A 26,512-nucleotide genomic window follows, 5' to 3' on the forward strand; every position below is an offset into this window, starting at 1 on the left:
TAAATCTGAACCGATTTGGCTGATATTTTGCAAGATTTTCGAGATTCATAAAATATTTGGATGTACGGTAATTCAAGAAAATCGGTTGATAAACACGCTAACTATGACCAAATCGCGGATAAATATATATGGCAGCTATATCTAAATCTGAACCGATTTTTTCCAAAACCAATAGCGATTGTCTCTGTCCCAAGAAACGGCCCTATGCCAAATTTGAGGACGATCGGACTTAAATTGCGAGCTGTACTTTGTGCACAAAATTACATATACAGACAGACGGACAGACAGACAGACAGACGGACATCGCTAAATCGACTCAGAATTTAATTCTAAGCCGATCGGTATACTAAAAGATGGGTCTATGACCACTATTTCTTGGCGTTACATACAAATGCACAAACTTATTATACCCTGTACCACAGTAGTGGTGAAGGGTATAAAAAGTGGTACAACATGGCGGAAAGGAGGAACAAAAATGTCAAATGTATATCATTTAGGGCCACCTTTAAAAAGTGTTAAAAAAATAAAATCGTTTGAAAAATGTGCCAAAATGACACAATGGTAACACTGGTGTGCTACTTTCTATAATGAATGACAATTATTTGCCACAATCACCAAAGACATAACCCACACTGCAAAAAAAAGCATGCCCGGTTCCAAAGATTTTGTCTTAACTTTAACAATTTTGGTATTGATTCCGAGCCAAAGAAGCGGAGAATACATGTAAGGATTCTTTAAAGACACAATTGTGTCTCTTTTAAATTTAGGTTTTGTGTACTTGATTTTAGGATGCAAATTTTAATTATTCGTTTTTTCAGCTTTTTGTTTTAATATGCTTTCAAAGTTCTTTAAGCAATGCTAAAAATACTTTAAAAAAAGACATTTTAATTAAAAGAAAGTTTATAATCATTGCTTCAAAAATTTTTTTCATTAGATTTAAGACACAAATCTTGATATTTTTTGTCTCTCTGCTGAAGTTGTAGATTTTTGAATTAAGGCAAATTTTCCTTAAAATAAAGAAAAACATTTTACTTTACTTTAAAGAAATCATCTTCAGAAATCATGTCAGTTAATATCTCTGGCTCGGAATCAATACAAAAAACCTTAAGGGAAGGTCAAAATCTTTGGATCGAAGTATTTTTTTTTGAGTGTATGAAGCAAAACCAAAAATCATTTTTTTTTTCTTCGAACATAATATTTAAGGTTTGAATATCAAATTTAGTCATAAGAAATTATGAAAATTCAATTAGTCGTTGTTTGACAAAAAAAAAGTGATTACACAAAATTCCAGTCAGAATACCAAAAATTGCCTCAGAGTGTTAAGCATGTTTTAAATGCAGTTGTAATAAACTGCAAATTTTATAAACGAACAGGAATATGTACACTCAAAAAAAGTGAATACAAATATCCAAAGATTTGACCCTCACTTAACGATTGTGGTATTGACGCAGTGCACAAGATGTGGCTTCTTTAAAATAAGGAAATTTTTAGGGAGCTATATGGATTTAAATCTAGGCTCTATAAAATTAAAATTAGTATACAGATCTCACTTTTTTCTCATTTGTATACCCTGCGCCACACTGTGGAACAGGGTATTATAAGTTAGTGCATATGTTTGCAACACCCAGAAGGAGACGAGATAGACACATGGTGTCTTTGGCAAAAATGCTCAGGGTGGACTCCTGAGTCGATATAGCCATGTCCGTGAACACATTTTTGTAATCAAAGTCTAGGTCGCAGTTTTAGTCCAATCGACTTCAAATTTTGCACAAGTATGTGTTTTGGCTCAGAATAGATTTGATTTTGGAAGAAATCGGTTCAGATTTAGATATAGCTCCCATATATAGCTTTCGCCCGATGTACACTCACAGAGGCCAATTTTTAACTTCGATTTAGTTGAAATTTTGCACAGTGAGTAGCAGTAGCATTGATGCGAGCCAAATTTGGTTGAAATCGGTTCAGATTTAGATATAGCTCTCATATATACGTTTTTCTGTTTTCGACAAAAATGGTCAAAATACTAACATTTTCCTTGCAAAATCGACACAGCTTAGTCGAAAAGTTGTAAAAATGAAGTTTCCGAAGTTTTCTTAAAATTGTTTCAGATTTAAATGTTTCCCATATTTTTTTTTACTAACATTGTGTTCCACCCTAGTGCATTAGCCGACTAAAATTTTGAGTCTATAGATTTTGTGGAAGTCTATCAAATTCCGTCCAGATCGAGTGATATTTAAATGTATGTATTTGGGACAAACCTTTACATATAGCCCCCAACACAGTTGACAGATGTGATATGGTATAGAAAATTTAGATCTACAAAGTGGTGCAGGGTATAATATAGTCGGCCCCGCCCGACTTTCTTTACTTGTTTATTTATAGATCTTAAATTAGGCCATATATATAATTACATAAAAACATGGCATGGCCATAGTTGAACCAATCCGGTCTTAAATTGGAAAAATTTGCCGATAAAAGTTTTCTCACCAGATGTGAATTTTTTGGTACACTCAAAAAAAGTTTACTTTGATCTAAAGATTTGACCTTCCCTTAAGGATTTTGGTATTGATTCCGAGCCAAAGATGCGGGGTCTTTAAAATAAAGATATTTTTTAGCGATCTATGTTGCTTTACATCTAGGATCAATAAAATTAAATTAAAATGGAGATTCCATTTATCGAATTTTCATTCTCTTTTAGCGGCATATTCATAGTTTTTTTTTTTTTTTTTTTTTTTTTTGGAATTAAAAAAAACATTTTTTACGTTGATGTATCCGATATAATTTGGATTTTAAAGTGTCATTTGTTTGTACGTGAATACCTTACGTACAAAGAAATGACACTTTAAAATCCAAATTATATTGGAACATCAACGTACAAAATGTTTTTTTTTTTTTTATTTCAAAAAAAAAAAAAAAACTTTAAACCAAAGATGCTAAATCCTCAAAATAAGTCTTAGCCTATATTTGATGGTCTTTTAACTTAAATTTAAAGATTCAATATTTCAGTTAATTTAAGGATGATTTCATTACAAAAAAGTGTTTCTTTACTTTAAGGAAAACTAGCCTTGGTTCAAAGATATACAACTTTAACGGAGGGACGCAAGTTCCCAAAATTTGTGACCTAAATTTAATAAAAAAAATTGAAGCAAAGATTATAAACTTTATGTTAATTAAAATTTCATTATTTTAAAGAAATTCGTCCTTAGTAATTTGTAAATTACGCATCCTAAAATTTAGATTGTGTAACCTTTAATATTACGTAAATATATTTTTTTTTTTTCAGTATATATCATTTTATTTATAGTGGCATATATAATTCAAAAAGTTTTATTGAGAAAATTATCTAAAAGATTTTAGAAGATCTCCATTTCCACGATATATCTCCCATGTCAAAAGAGATGAACAAAAAAATTGCAATAACTAAAAAATAAAACAAATCTAAATTTCATTTTCTCAAAAAAAAAAATCTTAAGTAGTCAAAACGACGTAAATAAAATACTTTCTTAAAAATAAATTAAAATTAATTTTTTCCAATTTTTTTTGTCATAATTCTCTGAGTGATAAAACTAATTCGAGCTGCTTTCTGTGAGGATAAATGCATAAATATTTCGATTACATTTTTGAAATTAGATAATTTCGGATTTTCGTTTACTTACAACTACAATAAGTATATTACAAAATAAAAATATTTAAAAGTAAAAGTAGTCGCTAAAAGTAGTCATTTTTTTATAATTTTCATTTGTTATCCGTTTTCTCTCTCTACATTGCTAAGGGGAGGGGGAGTTTTCTTATGGAGACTGAGGGTAGGGAAATTTTCTTCAATAAATACATACATTGGATCTGTGGTCTTATTTATTATAAAATTAGATTATATTTAGCTTAGATGGTATGGAATTTTTATATCAATATTATTTTTGTTCTCTTTTTTCATTTAATATTTATCAAGAAATATAACATTTTTTTGTATCTCCTTTTCTTTTGTTTTCTTATTAGCTAAGAAATTATTTTCAATAAATTAGGTTTTGTTTTGCATTTATAATTGTGTAATTATTATTATTGTATTTTTATAAGCTAATTTTGTTAAGCTTTAATTTTCATCTTTTGTTTTTCGAAATTATAGCAATTAAAAAAAAAAACTAGTAATTAATATTTTTGTGTGAAATCTTTACAGCGTAATGGTTTTTGTAAATTTTTTCCAAAAGAAAAAATTCCAAAGTTTATGTTTTAAGATTTAATGTAATTTATTTTATTTGTCCCAATTTATTTTTTTATTTACACGTATGCTCTTCAATAATTTTCACACAAACATCACATTTAACTTGGCAACACCAATGGAACTTGCAATTACATCGCTCTCGCACCACAATATTTTTGGTATTGTAACCTCGACCACAGCATAATATGCCGCAGCCATCTAAGCCATTGGATGTCTTGTTGCAAACTCGGCCATGTGTTCCTGTGTTAAGTAAAACAAAACAACAAAAATTATGGGGAAAAATTAGTTTGTGTAGATTTTTGATAGTCCATTAATAACAACACTTACCCGGCCATTGTAGTTGTTTGCTACTTCGACACCAATCTGGACTCTCATCCAAATATACCAAATCATGGGCTGTGGGTACTTTGAATTGTGGATCTTTGACTTGTAATCGTCCACGTTTATTTAATTTCACCTCTGTTGATTCTTCATATTTTTCACGTAAGTAGTCACCTGGAAAAAAATAAATGACAAATTGGGGTTTTTATTATTATAGCAATTGTTATTTGTTATTAAGTTAAATTAAATTATATGCCTATTTTTATAAGCGGTTAGTGAAAACAACTACCCTTGCTATTTGATGTTTATGTTATGTTAAGTATGTGAAATTCACGATAACACTGTTCCTGTTAATTGAAATTTAACATATGGCTCCTAAACATATGCTACATAATTTATATAAATTAAAATAATTCAAAATTTATGTGTAGCAAGTCACCCTGTTGCATTGGCTAGCATAGACCCAAACAATTGTAAATTTGTGGTGGATGTGTTTGCTATTAATGCCCCCATACAATATGAAATGCTTTGCGGGGTCTACTGTTCTATCGATATGTGTAATACAGCATGAAAGTATGCAATGGTAAGGGATATTTCAACAACATTTGATAACACCGTTCCTCTTGCTGTTGGAAATTATTAAATATTATTACGTTATTCTGGTTCTAATAGATATTGTGCATTTAGTTTTGGTATTAATTTCTATTTAGCGCATATGCAAATGAAATTCAAACCTTTCCCACATTCGTTAAAACATCGCTAATGACGTAGTAGGTAATAACAGCTTGCAAGAAAGTAAAAAATACACAAAATAATAATTCGATTATTTATATTAAAAATTTTTAATTTATAAAATGCAAATTAAAAACAAGTATATACGGCCGTAAGTTCGGCCAGGCCGAAGCTTATGTACCCTCCACCATGGATTGCGTAAAAACTTCTACTGAAGACTGTCATCCACAATCGAATTACTTGGGTTGCGGTAACACTTGCCGATGGCAAGGTATCTTAAAACTTTCTAACACCGTCTTCTAAATTACAAGGTAGTCCATACGTAGTATATATTAAGGAAGTCCATACGTAGTATATATTAAACTAAACTTTAAACTTTAAAGTTTCTATAGAAATAAAATTTTGACAAAATAAAATTTTGACAACATTTTCTATAGAAGTAAAATTTGGAAAATTTTTCTATAGAAATAAAATTTGGAAAAAGTTTTCTATAGAAATAACATTTTGACAATGTTTTCTATAAAAATAAAATTTTGGTAGATTATTTTTGGCTCGAGTGGCAACCATGAATATGAACCGATATGGACCAATTTTTGTGTGATTGGGGATCGGCTATATAACTATAGACCGATATGGACCAATTTTGGCATGGATATTAGCGGCCTTATACTAACACCACGTGGCAAATTTCAACCGGATCGGATGAATTTTGCTCCTCCAAGAGGCTCCGGAGATCAAATCTGGGGAACGGTTTATATGGGGGCTATATATAATTATGGACCGATACGGACCAATTCTTGTGTGTTTGTTAGAGACGACATTCTAACACCATGTTCCAAATTTCAACCGGATCGAATGAATTTTGCTCCTCCAAAAGGCTCCGGAGGACAAATTGGGGGATCGGTTTATATGGGGGCTATATATAATTATGGACCGATGTGGACCAATTTTTGCATGGTCATTAGAGAAGATATACCAATACCATGTACCAAATTTCAGCCGGATCGGATGAAATTTGCTTCTCTTAGAGGCTCCGCAAGCCAAATCGGGGGATCGGTTTATATGGGGGCTATATGTAATTATGGACTGATACGGACCAATTTCTGCATGGTTGTTAGAGACCATATACTAACACCATGTACCAAATTTCAACCGGATCGGATGAAATTTGCTTCTCTTAGAGCGATCGCAAGCCAAATTTGGGGGTCCGTTTATATGGGGGCTATACGTAAAAGTGGACCGATATGGACCAATTTTTGCATGGTTGTTAGAGACCATATACTAACATCATGTACCAAATTTCAGCCGGATCGGATGAAATTTGCTTCTCTTAGAGGCCTCGCAAGCCAAATTTGGGGGTCCGTTTATATGGGGGCTATACGTAAAAGTGGACCGATATGGCCCATTTGCAATACCATCCGACCTACATCAATAACAACTACTTGTGCCAAGTTTCAAGTCGATAGCTTGTTTCGTTCGGAAGTTAGCGTGATTTCAACAGACGGACGGACGGACGGACATGCTCAGATCGACTCAGAATTTCACCACGATCCAGAATATATATACTTTATGGGGTCTTAGAGCAATAGATGTGTTACAAACGGAATGACAAAGTTAATATACCCCCATCCTATGGTGGAGGGCATAAAAAACTGATTTTCAAAACGGGCAACGCAAACGATGTACTTTTGCCATAGTTTATTTCATTTCTTCTTTTATTAATCAAAAGTGTTTGTACCAACAATATTTATGTTTGCCGTAAATAAAACAATTTTATTCCAAAACCATAGTTGATTTTGTTTGCAACGTTTCGTAGTAAAAATTTTAGATATTATTACAATATTTATTTGAGCTTATTGGACAGGAAGATTAAGGGAATTGATATTATTAAGTTACTGAAATGAAAATGCCAGATACCCATCCCGCAAGCCTGACTATACAAATGTTGCAGTCTGGGGCACTACACGTTTCCATAGTCTTTAGCGAGATTTGGTCGGGTGAGATGATTTAATTTGGGTCTTTTACGAGTATGTTAATACTTTATGAAATTTACATACGAGAATTATTCTTCTCAAATTTAACCATTTTTCACCACTACTGTGCATCATCTGCATTGATATCAGGCTAAAATAAAAATAGTAAAAAATTTATATAGGACTATTCCACGCCGTAAGTCCGGTATGCAGCTCCAGCGAAAACTCCTTTTACGTTAGAGTAAGACCCATTTGCCGTATTTATGGTTATGGAAACTAAATGTAAACAGCATAGCATAGGAAAAGTGTCAATTCATTTTTTATGGGTTGCAGAAATTTCGTTAGAGGTGGATAGGGATTCCAATCAGGATTAAAAAGCCAAGTTTTCCACTTATTCAAAATTTGTAAAAGTCGAGTTTGCGATTTTTTTTTTCAAATGTAGATTTGTCGACATTTCAACTTTGTAAAATTTTAATCTACGGATAACCCGGATAATTTTACACATTCGAAACAATTTAAGAATTTTAATTTATATAAGGGTAGTACATAGGGATTTTAATCTAAATCAAAAAGCTTACAGTTCGACGTTTTCAAAATTTGAAATAATAGAGTTTTCGACTTTTTTTTTTAATTTGGAAATGTCGACATTCCGACTTTTTGATTTGTATCCATAGGATGCTAGCGTGATTTGGTATAAATTTTATTCACGCACATTCACGAACCGATTTTGTTTCTCATGCACGACATATTTGTTTTGGTCCCATTCACGCACATTCACGAGAGTTGCTTCACGTGATTCGTGTCATGGGCACACCTTTACTATATAGCTTAAAATCGGCTCAAATTTTCATTCTGTTTTTGAGATATATAACAAAGGTATTCATGTGAAAAAATCGTCTGTTTAAAAATCAAATAATAGTTCAAAGCAAACAATGTTTTCTAAATTTGCTGAATAATTCTTAAACTCTCTTTGATTTTTTTACCTTTAAGCCAAAACATCAATGTATCACTTAAGTTATTATTCATTTCTATAAATTAAAAATATTTTTCTGTACTTTTTCGGTTCCGATCCGTTTTTTCGCTACCCATCAGTGTTGCCAGTATTTTCCTGGCCATTGTCCCCAAATTATGACGTTTTCTTCCCCAAAAATTCCACCAATACATTTGTGACAAGTTTTTTTTTTTTTTTTTGAAAAAAGGAAGCAAAAGGCTCTGCCGTAGCAAAGCAGTAATAGTTTAAAAATTAAAATTTTGTCAAATCCAGCAAGCTGCAATAAGATCAAGATTTCGAACCACAATACCAAGAGACTGGTGACCGTTGTCCAAATGCTGGAGATATGAAAATGGGAGTCGGTCACCTTGTCTTTATGAACGAAAAATTACTTCTAAATATTCATGTAGTAAAATTGGGTTCTCTAAGTTGGTAGAATTCTATTGTTTGGTAGATTGATAGAATTTTTAATGTTTTGGTAGATTGATAGCATTTTTAATGTTTTGGTAGATTTTGCAAAGAAGTACTTCATACATTTTCTATAGAAATAAACTTCTGAAATAAAATTTTGACAAAATTTTCTATAGAAATAAAATTTTGGCAAAATTTTCTATAGAAATAAAATTTTGGAAAAATTTTCTATAGAAATAAAATTTTGGCAAAATTTTCTATAGAAATAAAATTTTTACAAAATTTTCGATAGAAATAAAATTTTTACAAAATATTCGACAGAAATAAAATTTTGACAACATTTTCTATAGAAATAAAATTTTGACAAAATTTTCTATAGAACTAAAATTTTATTTATAAAAAAGATTAAACCGATTTCTCGAAAAAATTCCCAAATTTATGGAAATTCCCCACCAAATCCCCAAGTTCCCAACTCATATATTTCGTCCCCATTCATGAAAAAATATCCCCAATACAGGCAACACTGCTACCCATAAGAAATGTGTAGGCACTTTTGTAAGCGGGGCCGATGTTACCGATTGCTTATATTCTCCCCTCCCATGGCAAACCTGCCTTATTGGCATTCAAGAGGAATTTCCTTAAAAGCGATATACAAAGCTTTAAGCTGATTAAGTGAAGTTATAACGGTAATAACATTACTGTTAATTGTGATTTAACGAATAATTTGCGCCTGGACATATGCTAGAAAAATTTGTCCAGTGGACTATATCAAAGGCACACACACATAACGGTTAACACAGTACCACTTATAGCAAAGACACGAACATATTTATTAATAACGCCTGGAAATATGCTACAAAATTTTTAAAGTACACTTATATCAAAGACACACACATCACGGGTAATACAGTATCAATTCTAGCAAAGACATAACCATGTATATAATGTAGTTAAGGCAGTGACCTTAATGCAACATTTATCGCAGGAACGAAATGAAACTCGGCCGGGTTTGTCGTTTCTAAAGCCCGATATGAACTTCTAAAGAAAATTCCTACTCCCGTTTTGAAATGTATTTCTTTTGAGGGAAAATGAAATATTTGGATAACAACGTCCTAACGAAAATTTCTCTAGTAAAAGTACCTAAGCAAATCTTATGGGGACACTGAAAAAATATTGCTTTGAAGACAAAGATTTCTTGTCCGAAAAGTACGAATGGGAAAAAGGAAAGGTTTTTGCATCGTATAGTTACTGGTAATGAAAGTGGATACACTACGACAATCCCAAATCTCAATATCAACGGCTAAGTCGAATATCTATGGACAGAAGCTTATGCTGTGTATTTGGTGCGACCAGCTGGATGTGGTGCTCTATGAGCGGCTGCATTCGAGTGAAACGATCACAGTTGTTTTGTATTAAACTCAATTGATGCGTTGCAGCCGCCCGGCCAAATTTTGGAAAACCCGTAATATCTTGCTTGGAACCACTTAAATGGAAAGTCCTACCCCACCCGATGAATAGCCTAAACATCGCTTCTTCCTATTACCAGTTGTTCCGATCGATATTGCATGACCTGGATAATCAGCATTTTCGTTCTTATAAGAAAGCAACAAATTGGTCGATTCGGGAGGCAAAATGCGAATTGTTTTTTCCAGTAGTATCCATAAGAAGAAACTTTAACTCTCAGCGAAAACAGAGTCGTTTAGCAGTGGTGATTTTATAAGGACAATATGGGTATTTTTGCCATTTTGCCCAAATCGCAAAACCATATATATGGAATCTATATCTAAATCTGAACCGATTTCAACCAAAATTAGCATGCACATCCAGAACACTAATTCTACTCCATGTGCAAAGTTTCAAGTAAATCGGAATAAAACTTTGGTCTCTGTGATTATATGCGTCTAAATCGGGCGAAAGATATATATGGGACCTATATCTAAATCTAACCGATTTCATTAAAATTTGGCATACTTAACTGCAGTACTAATTATTCTCCTTGTGCAAAATTTCAACCAAATTGGGGTAAACTCTGGCTTCTGGGGCCATATAAGTGCATATCGGTCGAATGTTATATATGGGAGTTATATCTAAATCTGAACTGATTTCTTCCAACATCAATTGGGTTCTCTTGTGACCAAAAACAGAAACTTGTGCCAAATTTTAAGTCGATTGGACTAAAACTGCGACCTAGACTTTGATCACAAAAATTTGTTCACAGACAGACGGACGGACGGACGGTCATGGCAAACATATGCACTAACTTATAATACCCTGTTCCACAGTGTGGCGCAGGGTATAAAAATGTTGTGATATTTTGCGAAATAAATATTTTTTATGCATTCAAAGGCTTGATTGAAACGTTTGACTTCAAATATTTCCAAAATTAGCATTTTGGTCTGTTTTGAACCTATCTTAAACAAAAACAAGTAAGGAAAGTCTAAAGTCGGGCGGGGCCGACTATATTACACCCTGCACCACTTTGTAGATCTAAATTTTCGATACCATATCACATCCGTCAAATGTGTTGGGGGCTATATATAAAGGTTTGTCCCAAATACATACATTTACGTATCACTCGATCTGGACAGAATTTGATAGACTTCTACAAAATTTATAGACTCAAAATTTAATTTGGCTAATGCACTAGGGTGGAACACAATTTAGTAAAAAAAAATATGGGAAACATTTAAATCTGAAGCAATTTTAAGGAAACTTCGCAAAAGTTTATTTATGATTTATCACTCGATATATATGTATTACAATTTTAGGAAAATTAGAGTTATTTTTACAACTTTTCAACTAAGCAGTGGCGACTTAACAAGGAAAATGTTGGTATTTTGACCATTTTTTTTTTCGAAATCAGAAAAACATATATATGGGAGCTATATCTAAATCTGAACCGATTTCAATCAAATTTGGCACACATGACTATATTACTAATTGTACTCCTAGTGCACAATTTCAACCAAATTGGGCCAAAACTCTGGCTTCTGGGGCCATATTAGTCCATATCGGGCGAAAAATATATATGGAAGCTATATCTAAATCTGAACCGATTTCAATAAAATTTGGCACACATGACTATACTACCAATTGAACTCCTTGTGCAAAATCAAGCTAATCGGGATAAAACTCTGGCTTCTGGGTCCATATAAGTGCATATCGGGCGAAAGATATATATGGGAGCTATATCTAAATCTGAACCGATTTCAACCAAATTTGGCACGCATAGCTACAATGCAAAATCTACTCCCTGTGCAAAATTTCAACCAAATAGGGCCTAAACTCTGGCTTTTAGGACCATATTAGTCCATATCGGGCGAAAGATATATATGGGAGCAATATCTAAATCTGAACCGATTTCAATCAAATTTTGCACACTTGACTATACTACTAATTGTACTCCTAGTGCAAAATTTCAACTAAATTCGGCCAAAAATCTGGCTTCTGGGGCCATATAAATCCATATCGGGCGAAAGATATATATGGGAGCTATATCTAAATCTGAACCGATTTCTTCCAAAATCAATAGGGTTCTATTCTGACCCAAATTAGGAACGTGTGCCAAATTTGAAGGCGATTGGACTTAAATTGCAACCTAGACTTTGATCACAAAAATGTGGCGCAGGGTATAAAAAAATCAAATTACACATTAAAAATAGTTCTAAAAAAATCGGAAAAAATAACTACACGCAAAAAAATAATTCTTTCCTCCCAAACGAAATTTTAGACAAACAAAGTTCGTTTCTCATTTGCTTTTCGTTGTAAGGAAGTGTATTTGGAAGAAAAGTATATACTTTTTGTGATAAACGATTATATTCCAGGATGTAAAAACAATTTCATAAAGACAAACTCAAAAAAAAAAAAAAAACATTGTTTTCTTGCTAATTGCTTGCGAGGTTTTTTAGTTCTTAACACCTTTTCCTGTAATACCAACAATGTAGAAGAAATTATACGATTTTATAAATTTTTGAAATTTTTTTACCATTCGCCTGGACGGAGAATCGAACCGCGGACCATGCACTTTGTAAGCCAACATACTAACCACTGAGCTATGTACTTGTTATGGTCATCAATAGATAAATATCCATATAAGTTATATTTATATAGCATAGCTTGCGGCGCCCACGAACCGAATAAACAAAGTTTATTTAATAGAAACAAACATTTAGTTTGGCACCGTGGAGCAGTGGTTGTTACGTCCGACTTGGATGTCAAGGGTCGTGGGTTCGATCCCCGCTTTTTTTTTACATATATTCTAGATATGTTCGGAAGATTCCGAAAAAATGTTCAACATTACATTGTAGTATATTACATTTTGAACTGTAAGATGTGTCTTATTAAAGACCTAAAGTCAGAAAAGAACAGTGTTTGATATAAACGAAATGGACTGTGTTGTTGTTTCAAAAATAACTTTTTTTATTGAAAAAATAAAAATTTTGTAACAAACGAATTTTTTTGGTGATAAAAGTTTAAAATTTTCGAAGCAATTCAAAAAACTCTAACAAAAGAAAAACGTTTTCGGTACACGTTTTCCAAACGTTTTTTTTTCTTTGCGTGTAATACCATGTTCCTCAGTGTGCCGCACGGTATAAAAATTTTGTGATATTTTGCGAAATAAATATTTTTTTATGATTTGTTAAAGCATTCCAACGCTTGCCTGAAGCGTTTGACCTCAAATATTTTCAAAATTAGCATTTTGGTGGACAAAATTTTAATAATTTGTACCATATTAATAATTTTTACTCTATTTTGAACCTATCTGAAACAAAAAAAAATTAAAATTAAAAGAGAAGGAATATGATCACCTCAAACATGTTTTTAGAGCAAAATGTTATTTTTGGGTGGTGACGATGTAACATGGTTACCGCAACCATGTCATTTTCTCGGAAATCATGTATCTGATTTCGGCAAGTAGGTTATATTTGATGAGAAAATAACATTTTAGTGAAATAAAAAAATAATAATAAAATAAAATTTTGCTCTCGAAACATGTTTGAGGTGATCATATTCCTTCTCTGCGTGTAGTTAAAATAAAATCAATTTTTTGGTTGACATTTTTAAATGCTTTTAAAAGTTTTGTTTTAAGAACAACTTCCAATTTTTTTTTTCTGGGTTATTATTATACACAAATTATTTCAGAATTTCTTAAAATTTATAAATTTTACCAACAGTGCGCCCATCGTATGGTCCTAAAGACATACTTGCAATTTTGAACTCCGATTTTTTCCTCCAAACTACGAAATTTTCTTAAAAAAATTGAAAAATGATGTCCCATAAATTTTCTTGATTTATTGAATTTGGCGTGGCATCTACGTTTGTAATACAGTTTAGTTAAAATTTTCTAAAATTAAACTTAATTTTCTGAAATTAATTAAAATTTTCCCACGAGGAAGGGTTGAGCTTTTTATTTTTTATGTACATAAGCAGAAAATTTAGGCTCGGAATCAATCTGATATCATTAAAAGAAAATCAAAATCTCTGAATCCAAGTTAATCTCTTTTTGAGTGTAGCAAGAAATTGCCCAGCTATTCAAATCCTTAGAAGAAAGCTTGTGAGTTCCACACTGTAGAGGTAAACACCGTTGGTTGATCATTCAAAATCATCTTGCCTACACTGAAAAAACAATGAACCCACCAGGAAAGATAACTTTCGATTAATTTTAGAAAATTTTGAATTTTTTTAGAAAATTTTAACTAAACAGTATTACAAGCGCTGGCATCACTCCGATATGGTAAAAATAAGTAAATATTTTTCGACAAATTCAAGAAAATTTATTAGACATAACTAAGTTTTTGCACTTGTTAAAGAAAATTTTGTAGTTTTAAGAGAAATCTTGGAGTTCCAAATTGCAAGAATGTCTTTAGTGCCATACGAAGTTCATGATGGACACATTTTTGGTAAAATTTACAAATTTAAGGAAATAATTAACTATTTTGTGAGAAATACGAAATTAGGAAACCTTTATGCTTTATTTTTGTATAATTTTTTCCTGTGTTTTAGTTCATTTAACTAACGTACGCAAAAAATTATTTGAGTAAAGTAAACTTTTTCCAAACATAATGATTCTATGAACTAATATAAAGTTAAATTGGCTTTAGTGAAATAGAGAGTTCACTTTTTTTTGAGTGTATATCCATAATGACCACTTAAATTTTCTCCTATATAATTCTACATACGAATCCATTGCATGTGACAAGACTCCTCTCTACGGATGTAGGTCATTGCTTAATTTAACCACAATTGAAGGAAGTGCAATCCGTTATGGGCACACACATACTCGTATACTACAAACCTACTCACATGCATACAATACATTCGTATTCTTACGATATAATTGAATGCTTCAATGGCAGCGACCACAAAACTTACCAATTTCTCTTATCGATGACAACTGTTGCCAACAGGTTATCAAACTGCATGAACCGGAAACGCCATGGCATTTGCATGTAATACGGGTCTTTTTAATGACAGCCTGCAAAAGGAAATAGAGAAGACAGAAGAAAGATATGAAATTTATGTGAATAAATTAATACGAGGAATTTTTTGATATACAAAAATGAAATACAACAGTTGAAATGTCACAGTTCTGCGAAAAAAAATAATCTTCTAGAGATATAATGAATGTAAAAATCCTGAATGCTGCATAATAGGAGACAAAGCGCCAAAGCTCAAAGTAGTTTTAAGTTCAAATCGATTTGCTCTCAGTGTTCCAAATACATATAAAAGAGTAATATCATTTCACAATTTTCCTAAGAATGGAAAGTAATGCAGATACCGTGGTGCAATGGTTAGCATGCCCGCCTTGCATACACAAGGTCGTGGGTTCGATTCCTGCTACGACCGAACACCAAAAAGTTTTTCAGCGGTGGATTATCCCACCTCAGTAATGCTGGTGACATTTCTGAGGGTTACAAAGCTTCTCTAAGTGGTTTCACTGCAATGTGGAACGCCGTTCGGACTCGGCTATAAAAAGGAAGTCCCTTGTCATTGAGCTAAACATGGAATCGGGCAGCACTCAGTGATAAGAGAGAAGTTCACCACTGTGGTATCACAATGGACTGAATAGTCTAAGTGAGCCTGATACATCGGGCTGCCACATAACCTAACCTGACCTAACCTAATGCAGATACTTGTTTTTAAAACCTTAAAATTTTTTGTCTAAGTTTGCTAAAACATATTGCACTGAGTACACGGACAAAGTAATAGAAACCCTTATGAGGGTAGAATAATATTTTTTCCAACTTTTCTTTGAAGTTTGTTTCCCCGAAGTAGTATTAAACCCAAAAGAATGCAAGAATATTCTTATCATTTCACATAGATTTGGACGTTGGATGTTTTTGGTTTCTTGCTTTTGATTTTTCGCAGTTTTTTTTTTCGTTTGCTTAAACGAGTGAGCGTATGACAAATGTCAGAGCAATATGAAATCTATGGAAAATTTATGATATTCTGAAGACATTTTCCTACAAACTATCATAAAGCAAATAATGTGGAAGAACATTTGGGAAACTTCATTGTCAAGCCAGACCATAATGTGTTGATGTGCTTTTTTTGTGTTTCCAACATGTTCCATAAAAAAGAAACCAAGAAATTAAAATTACGTTTACAACGAATTTAATATACCCTAAAAAATATTAACAGTAGATGAAGGAAACATTTGTATCATAAATTGTCTTAGCTGTGTCAGACACTTTGGCATATCTTAGTCTATATTTATTTATTTATACCGACACGTGTTGCAACCAACTTCAGGTTGCCATCATTTCCAAACTGTTCGCCTGACAGCTGATGGAATAGTGTATTTGATTTAAAAAGACTGACAAAATATTCACACACACATACCCCCTTGTTCTGGTTTTCATATTTTGCCAAGAAATTTTTTCCATTTAATATTGCCTATCGAGCCAAAAATAATCTACCAAAATTTGGAGAAAACCTAAAAAAAACTACCTAATAAGAAAAACTTATTTTACACAATTTTATTTCCATAAAAAAGTTATCCGTTCAAAATTTTATTTCTATAGAAAATTTTGTAAAACATTTTATTTCTGTAGAAAATTTTTGTCAAAATGTTATTTCTATGGAAAATTTTGCCAACATTTTATTTCTATCGAAAGTTTTTCAAAATTTTAGTTCTATAGAAAATTTTCTCAACAATTTATTTCTATAGGAAATTTTGTCAAAATTATATTTCTATAGGAAATTTTGTCAAAATTATATTTCTATAGAAAATTTTGTCAACATTTTATTTCTAAAGCAAATTTTCTCAAAATTTTATTTCTTAAAAAATTTTCTCCAAATTTTATTTCTTAAAAAATTTTCTCCAAATTTTATTTCTTAGAAAATTTTCTCAAAATTTTATTTCTACAGAAAATTCAAAAATTTATTTCTAAAGAAAGTTTTATCAAAATTTTATTTCTATAGAAAATTTTGTCAAAATTTTATATCTATAGAAAATTTTGTCAAAATTTTATATCTTTAGAAAATTTTGTCATCATTTTATTTCTTTGAAATTTTGTGAAAAATTTTAGTTTTATAGAAAAATTTTGTCAATAATTTATTTTATAGAAAATTTTGTCAAAATTTTGTCTCTAAAGAAAATTTTTTCAAAATTTTATTTCTGTACAAACTATTTCAAAATTTTGTCTCTATAGAAAATTTTGTCAAATTTTATTTCTGTACAAAATCTTTCAAAATTTTATTTCTATAGAAAATTTTGTCAAAATTTTGCCTCTATAGGAAATTTTATCAAAATTTTGTCTCTAAAGAAAATTTTGTCAAAATTGTATTTCTGTACAAAATTTTTCAAAATTTTATTTTTAAAGAAAATTTTGTCAAAATTTTGTCTCTATAGAAAATTTTGTGAAAATTTTATTTCTGTACAAAAATTTTCAAAATTTTATTGCTATAGAAAATTTTGTCAAAATTTGTCAGAATATTATTTCTATAGAAAATTTTCTCAAAATTTTATTTCTTAGAAAATTTTCTCAAATCTTTATTTCTAAAGAAAATTTTATCAAAATTTTATTTCTATAGATAATTTTGTCAAAATTTTACTTTTATAAAAAATTTTGTCAAAATTTTGTTTCTATAGAAAATTTTATCAAAATTTTGTTTCTATAGAAAATTTTGTCAAAATTTTATTTCTGTACAAAATTTTTTAACATTTTATTTCTATACAAAATTTTGTCTCTATAGAAAATTTTGTCAAAATTTTGTCTCTAAAGAAAATTTTGTCAAAATTTTTATTTCTGTACAAAATTTTTCAAAATTTCATTTCTATAGAAAATTTTGTCAAAATTTTATTTCTATAGAAAATTTTGTCAAAATTTTATTTCTATAGAAAATTTTGTCAACATTTTATTTCTATAGAAAATTTTGTCAAAACTTTTACTTGTACAGAACATTTTCTCAAAATTTGATTTATATAAAAATTTTGTCAAAATTTTATTTCTATAAAAAATTTTGTCTAAATTTTATTTCTATGGAAAGTTTTGTCAAAATTTTATTTTTATAGAAAATTTGGTCAAAATTTTATTTTTATTGAAAATTTTGTCAACATTTTATTTCTATAGAAAATTTTGTAAAATTTTATTTCTATAGTTGGTGAGGAATATTTTGCAAAATGTACCAAAACATCTACCAATCTACTATTTTTTGTAACAAATCTACTATTTTTTGTAGAATTCTACCAACTATGGCAACCATTCTTTCAATGCGTCAATTGCAGAGGGTTTGTCTGTATGGACATGAACTTTAACATAGCCCACCAAAATAGACTAAAAGTGTTAGATGGCACGATCTAGGCTGCCAAATTACTGCTCCGGGACGTGATCGTCCTCTCAATAACTCCATTGTTACGCGTGCTCTGAGGCATGAAGTATAACGCTTTTGTTTTTCGTACCACTGCTCGTTACTGAGATACTGGCAGTGCTCATTGGGTCCAAAACGTGGACGAAAAACATTAAAACCACCAGAAATCATCCGGAAAATGGAAAGACAGATTTGATTGGAATCCCCGCCGCAGTTGTAGCAAAGCGGATGTAACACATATTGAAATTTGTGGTTGGTCTAAAGCCATTGCAGTTTCAAAAGTACAAGAGTTCACCGATGTACCGAGTTTCTTCGCTTGCACGAAAGTGGCAAGTTACCGAATTTGGTTTTCTTCGACGAAAAGCCATTGAACTGTTTGTGAACAAACAAAATGATCGGGTTTATACATCAAAAAGGTCAGCTGAAAATTTACACCTGAGATTGGCCATAAGAAATCAAACGCCGCCGATGGTAATAATGGTAATTGCCGCCCTAACGGCTGATGGTCGTCGTTTAGGGGTGGAGAACGCTTGCATTCATCGACCGTGGGATCAAAATAAATGCCGAATATTATCGGGAAAATGTCTCAATGACAGTATTGAAGCCCTTGGCAGACAAACATTTCGGCCACAGACAATGGACATTGCCAGAGGACTCAGCCATTATCGCATGCAGCACCAAGAATGGCTTAAAAAGCATGTTCCTCGCTCTATTTCTGCTGCACAATGGTAGAAGAGTAAGATTGGCACCAAATAATAGTAAAGTGTCCATCATCTATAGACGACTCTAGCCCCGAAAATGAACCGAAATATCGCAGAGCCACTTGCGTGCAGCGTGTGATGGCTTTTTCGGTCGTTGCCCTCAAAAGCAGTTTATTTGAAACCAAAGATTTTGACCTTCCGTTAAAGACTTTGGTATTGATTCCGAGCCAAAAATGCGGCTTCTTTAAAATAAAGCTATTTTCAGAGGCATATCTTGCTTCAAATCTAAGATCAATAAAATTATTTATCGATTAACACAAAATCGTTACGTACAAGCAAATGCCAGATGAGAACTCGAAATTATAAAAAAAAGTACTTGAATACTTTTTCATAATTATATTACAGCTTTCATAATAGGAAACTTGCTCCGAAATTTAGTACATATGTATTAGTTTCCTGTATGGCAATCTATATTCTGATGTGGAATTCGTATAAGCTGATGTCATAATTTAAGTTCTTGAGGCAGATATTCGCAGTACCTATCAAAGGGGTGCCAATTTTTTATTGTTTACCAACAAACAAAAAATTGACAAGTTTATTTCTGATAACATCATGTTTGGAAATTAGGTCTTTTAGAGTTAACTCAAGCCATGTAAAATGGCTTTAGATTTTCCCGAAGATATAGGCAATATGTATATTGAAAATTCATCATCATTAATAATACTTATACGCTCCAGAGACCGACACGTAGATAAAGCAATCTATTATCCCAAAGTTTTAGGATTGCTAAAACTAAGTCGAAAGATGTGGTTCAAAGGTTTAAGTACTTATTTGAATAATCCAATAAATAAGTTTTTTTTTTCCAAATTCAGTAAATAACCCCGCGATCCATTGAGTGAACTCTTCGTTTTTTTAGCATGGAGATAGTTTCCAATGATTTCATATGCCAGTATATTTGCATTATACAATGAAGTATGCATAACCATTCGAAAAGGAAACAGAATAAAATTTTTGCATCCGAGTTCAATGGCAATGAAATTGCCAAAAAAGTATCTGAAGACAAATAAAAGATGTGGGTAAAAACAAATGATTTTTCTTTAGTCTTTTGTTTCTGTAGCTCTTTTCAAAATTGCAACTAACATGTTACAATTGTAGACACTTGGTAAATGCAAAGGCGAAAAAAATCGTCATAAACGATTTTACAAATGGGATTTCGAGCGCAAATAAAAGGAAAGTAGCTATGTACTAGACCAAACCATATATTAAATAAGCGGAAAAATCAAAAACCATTTGGTTGAACTTTAAACACATTTGTAGAAGTGTTTTCTTCTCATTTGGGAGTAGGAGTATAGGTGGCCCTATAGGTTTTGATAAATATATATTTTTGTATCTTTGTAGTAAATATTCAAGAGTCAACATGTGAGTAAGCAAAGGATAATGCCTTAACGAGAGAACGAGAAAAACACACATATCTATGGAAAAATCCAACACCAGCATTTTTGCAAATACTTTCATCACACAATGGCAAGGACTTATTCCATGCACACGCACACTTTTTTTGGTGATATGTGTTTGGAATAAACGTAAATGTTCCACAGAAGAACAACTTAATGCCTTTCTGTGACAAACATTTGAAAGTCGAACACAATTACATTAATAAATGTTTAGCCATATGACAGCATGCAAAGGAATGAAATATAAAAAAAAGAATGTTACATTGTAGCGTGTTTTATATAAATTAACCAAAAACTAGCAATCTTTATGACTTAAAAAATTTGTCATATTTCAAATTATAAGGAAGTAAAATGGAAGTAATATCTTCACGAAGTCAGGTCTTGAGAACCGATTTGAACGAATTTTGCGAGGTCCCTTCAATGTGAATGTCGATATCAGGTCAGAGAATGAAGCCGACCAGTTTTTTTGGCGGCGGCTTAACAGCTATGCCGATATAAATTTACCTATTCGGCAATTATCCATTATAAAAGCAATCTAAAATTATTCAAATGGTAATGAGATTTGTTGTACAACCAATCCTACAATCAAATCTACATCTCATTCGTATTTTCTGAGCTAAATTTTTGCAAAATTATTATAGCAACTTTATACTGATTGATTGTAGTTGAAAGGTTAAAAATGTTGGCAAAAAAATTCAACAATTGTTAATAATTTTATCTGATATAATTCATTATTTTTGTTTAATTAGCGGCTAAATTTGAGTCGAGATGAGTCGACATATTCGGTGGCGGCGTTGACTGGCGGCTTCATTCTCTGCATCAGGCATCGAATTTTTGGTCTGATCGGATAAAACAAAGTCTACGGGAGTCTCAAGTTATCAAATCGATCAGAAATTCATGGGGAGTAAAAATAAAAACTCTATCGAATTCTTAGACAAAAATTTCTAAGCATTGTACACAAACAAAAAAATATTAATTCATTCCTCTTAAGCGAAATTTTGGACCAATGAATTTTTCGTTTATGGTAGCCGTTGCTACAAACAAAGAAAATTTCATGAAAATTGTAAATAACGAAACATTTCATTGTATTGACAAATTTGTTTCATTGGATTAATTTTATTTACATCGTTCGATATATAACGAAACTTTTTTTACCAGTACGTGTTTGTTTCCAATTTGTTAAAAAACAACCTTAAAAACAAAATCAAACTTCATTGGTCTAATGTTTTCACCTACAAAGGAAATTAATTTTTTTGCATGTACACACAGCCTTACAATGTTCATATATGGTGCTTGGCATCATTAAGGATTAAATTCTTCGCAAGGTCTGATAACAATAACTCACGTAGCATTTGAATACACTTTAATAACAATTTCATGTTGACAGTTTCTGTTGTTGTTATGCTCGGATTTTTTTTCTCCTGGTACTATGGTATCCCTTTGAATAATCGAACTTTTCCAAGAATTGCTAAGAGTAAGAGTTTCAAGTTATTTGTATTAAAATTGCAATGCAATATGTGGACAAGGTTGAATGCGGTTTACTTTTCCACATGTATTCAGTTGATGGCTTTGTATATAGGTGTTCTTGATGGTGGTATAATAAAAATTTCATGTAACATTTAATAGTTCGAGGATATCATTTGCCTTTAGTTTTATTATAAAAATAAAACTTAGCATCCAACCCAAATAATTTTCATACCCACTCCCACATTCATACATTGAAAGAAGAGCTTTTTTTAAGAAAAAAGAAATTTTAGAAAAATATATCTTTTGACGAAAAAAATTGTCATAAATTCTGGTTTGCAATGTAGCGAAATTTTAGATAATGATTTTTGTGTGACCAATTTTTGTGTGATTGGGGATCGATTTATCTGAGGGCTATATTTAACTATAGACCGATACGGGATCGGTTTATATGGGGGCTATATATGATTATGGACTAATATGGACCACTTTTGGCAGGGTTGTTAAATATCATATACTACCAACGTACCAAATTTCAACCAGATCGGATGAATTTTGCTTCTCCAAAAGGCACCGGAGGTCAAATCTGGGGATCGGTTTATATGGGGGCTATATGTAATTATGGACTGATATGAATCAATTCCTGTATGGTTGGTGGATACCATATACTAACATCACGTACCAAATTTCAACGTAATCCGACGAATTTTGCTCTTCCAAGGGGCTTCGGAGGTCAAATCTGAGGATCGGTTTATATGGGGCCCATATATAATTACTGACCGATTTCGACCAATTTTTGCATGGGTGTTTGAAGCCATATATTACCACCACGTACCAAATATGTGGGCTATATATAATTATGGACCGATGTGGACCAAATTTTGCATGGTCATTAGAGACCATATACTAACACCATGTACCAAATTTCAGCCGGATCGGATGAAATTTGCTTCTCTTAGAGGATCCGCAAGCCAAATCGGGGGATCGGTTTATATGGGGGCTATATATAATTATGGACCGATGTGGACCAATTTTTGCATGGCTGTTAGAGATCATATACTAACACCATGTACCAAATTTCAGCCGGATCGGATCGGAAATTTGCTTCTCTTAGAGCAATCGCAAGCTAAATTTGGGGGTCCGTTTATATGGGGGCTATACGTAAAAGTGGACCGATATGGCCCATTTGTAATACCATCCGACCTACATCAATAACAACTACTTGTGCCAAGTTTCAAGTCGATAGCTTGTTTCGTTCGGAAGTTAGTGTGATTTAAACAGACAGACGGATATGCTCAGATCGACTCAGAATTACACCACGACCCAGAATATATACTTTATGGGGTCTTAGAGCAATATTTCGATGTTTACAAACGGAATGACAAAGTTAATATACCCCCATCCTATGGTGGAGGGTATAAAAAGCGTCGCCAAAAAAGTAGTGAAAATGTTCTTTTTGGATCCGGAAGTGGTGCAAATTTGGCGCAGAAGCGATGAATTTAACATGGGCTTGTCATAGGACGGATGTCCACCATTTCAGTAGCCGGTGAACTGAATTTGCACCACTTCTTAAGGTGTGATCCAAATTCAGTGTTTTGTATGAGAGTTAAAAAATTTGTGATATTTAGACAAATATATAATTTTTAATTTTTTTTTTTTTTAATTTTTAATGCGTTATAATGCGTGTCTTGAATGCTAAAATCAAATATTTTCAAAAATTCGCAATTTTTCTAGAAAGTATTTAGCATTTTTTCGGCAACATTTTAATAATTTGTATCATTTTATTAAGTCTTAATCTGTTTTTAAATTTTTTTAATTTCCTATTAAAAATATAAAAAAGCGAGTTATAAACAAAAATTGTCTCAATTGAACTTCCAATACAGTTAAAATAAAGAACATCTTTGGGAGGATAGTTTTGGAAGTGCTTTTAAAGTTATGCCTTAAATAAGAACTTCCAATTTTTTTGTTTCCAAAAAAATACTTGAAGATCTCACGCTATCATCTTGACCTAGGCCTAGAAATACCATGAAGAGGTTAGCCCGCGAGGTTAACTTTAAAAGTTAAAATTCCTCTTACTTTTGCCCACAACAGTATTGTGGTTTTACAAGAAAATCCAAACACCTACAGTGTGGCTAATATGTATTGCAACCAACTTTAGTTGGCTATTATTTTAACCCGCTGACAGCTAACCGATTTGTTTCAGTGACAGTTTATTTTATTGTTAATAAATTTACTAAAGCATTGTGATGTAATGCGATCAGAAATAATGGAATTCTATAATCTGGAAAACTACCAATGGCTAAGAGTAGAGGGTAGAGAAGAAAAGTATATACTTTTCGTGACAAACGTTGATTCTTTTCCAGGATGTAAAACCAATTTCATGAAGACTAACTCAAAAAACAATCTTTTCTGGCTAATTACATTTTCGCTCACATCTTTCTCACTTCCACAAGGGGTTTTCAGTTCTTAGTATCTTTTTCTGTAATACAAACAATGTAGAAGAAACTATTCGATTTTATAAATTTATTAAATTTTACCTTTCGCCTGGACGGAGAATCGAACCGCGGACCATGCAATGTGAAAGCCAACACACTATCCACTGAGCTATGCAGCTGTTATTGTCGTCAATAGACAATTATCCATATAAGTTATATTTATATAGCATAGCTTGCGGCGTCCACGAGTCGATTAAACAAACTTTATTTAACAGAAACATACATTTAGTTGGGCACCGTGGAGCAGTGGTTGCTACGTCCGCCTTGCATACCAACGCCCGCCTTGCATACCTGGTCAGTCGAAGCAGGGATCGAACCCTTGGTAAACAAAACACAAAAAAGTTTTTTTTTGTTTTTTGTTTTACATATATTCCAGATACGTTCGGAAGATTCCGAAAAGGTCTTCAACATTACATACTACTATATTAAATTTATGAAACTGTAAAATGTGTCTTATTAAAGACTAAAAGTGAGAAAAGAACAGTGCTTGATATAAACGAAATGGACTGCGTTGTTGGTTCAAAAATATTTTTTTTTATTGAAAAAATAAAAATTCTGTAACAAACGATTTTTTTTTGTGATAAAATAAAAGTTTAAAATTTTCGAAGGAATTCAAAAAACTCTAACAAAAGAAAAACGTTTTCGGTACACGTTTTCCAAACGTTTTTTCTTTGCATGTATAGTTTCCTTGATTTAATAATCAATTCATCTTAAACTTTCTATGTCACTGAAGACATTTTAGCAATTTTGAACTCCAATTTCTTCCTTCAAACTACGAAATTTTCTTTAACAGGCGAAAAAATGAAATAGGTCTAATAAATTTTCTTGAATTTGTTGAAAAATATTTACTTTGTTTTTGTGAAATTGGCGAGATATCGGCGTTTGTACTACAGTTTAGCTAAAATATTTTGGAAGTAACCAAAATTTTCCTTCCTGGTGGTTTCGATATTTTTTGAGTATACCTATCTTAAGACCATAATTCATACAAAAAGTTTTCCAATTTGAACAAATTTAAACTGATTCTAAAAATTTGATGTTATTTTCCAACGTTTATTGCTTTTGAATGATAAAATTAAAACAAAAATTATCAGCTACCTTGTATTTAATCTTAAAGAAATTATTTAGTAAAAAAATTCCGTTTTCTAAGATGCCTTTACGGAAAACATATTTTTTCTTTGTGTATATTCACATGAGTAAAAGTTTGGGCATTACTTTGTATTCCCATGTGTGATTATTAAGGTGTGAGCAAAGAAATAAATTTCTACTACTATAGTAGTTGGAGAATGTTTATGTGGGTGGGTGTGTCTGTGTTTCCTGAGAGAGAAATGGGTGCATGTCTCACAAAATTTGTATGTACCATCATCGGTGCGATGTATTGCTTTAAAGATATTCACAGATTTCACACATGTCTGCATAAAATCGCGTAGAATGAATTCATATCAACAGAAGCTACTCCATCCATGTCTGTGTTGTGTATTGTAATGCATCCCTTGTTTGTTTGTGTTTGTGTTTGTAAGCAACAATGTGTTTTTGTGTGCGTGGTTCAGAAACGTGACAAATCGTTAAGATATTGGGTAGGGGCAATTGAGAGGGACGAGAGCATATGTGTAGTGTATAAAGCGTGAGCATGTTAAATTGTTTTTTTTTTCGCTTTCTCGTTACAATACTCGCTACGAATATTGCAAAGATTCTATGGGTTCGTGTTATACATCTCTTTCTCTTTCTGTGTATGAAGGGATGAGAGCTTTTTGTGGTTTTATTTCCTTTCCTTTTTGGTTCGACTTTTGTTTGGCGCGTTCTATACTCCAAAAGTGTTTGAAATGTAATATGCTTCACTACACCATACGAAAGTTGCATAAGAAATTGGAATTTGGTTTGTCTCCAGGATTACGAAAGTCTTTTGAGACGACCTCATCATGCTCAATCGAAATCACATGTATCACG

General features: G+C 31.9%; 1 protein-coding gene across 1 annotated transcript in view; it reads right to left on the minus strand.

Annotated features, from left to right (window-relative positions):
- Nucleotides 1–4,213: 4,213 nt before the first annotated feature.
- Nucleotides 4,214–26,512, minus strand: part of Wnt5 (Wnt oncogene analog 5) — a 533,000-nt gene continuing 510,701 nt past the window's right edge. Inside the window, exons 8-10 of the mRNA XM_075310482.1 lie at nt 15,014–15,116; nt 4,541–4,708; nt 4,214–4,453 (exon numbers count right to left, since the gene is read on the minus strand). Of these exons, the coding sequence (XP_075166597.1) occupies nt 4,266–4,453; nt 4,541–4,708; nt 15,014–15,116 (459 nt within the window). The 3' untranslated portion in view covers nt 4,214–4,265. The remainder of the gene's footprint in view (nt 4,454–4,540; nt 4,709–15,013; nt 15,117–26,512) is intronic.

This window comes from Haematobia irritans, chromosome 5 (assembly GCF_050003625.1).
Source record: "Haematobia irritans isolate KBUSLIRL chromosome 5, ASM5000362v1, whole genome shotgun sequence".
Lineage (NCBI taxonomy): Eukaryota > Metazoa > Arthropoda > Insecta > Diptera > Muscidae > Haematobia > Haematobia irritans.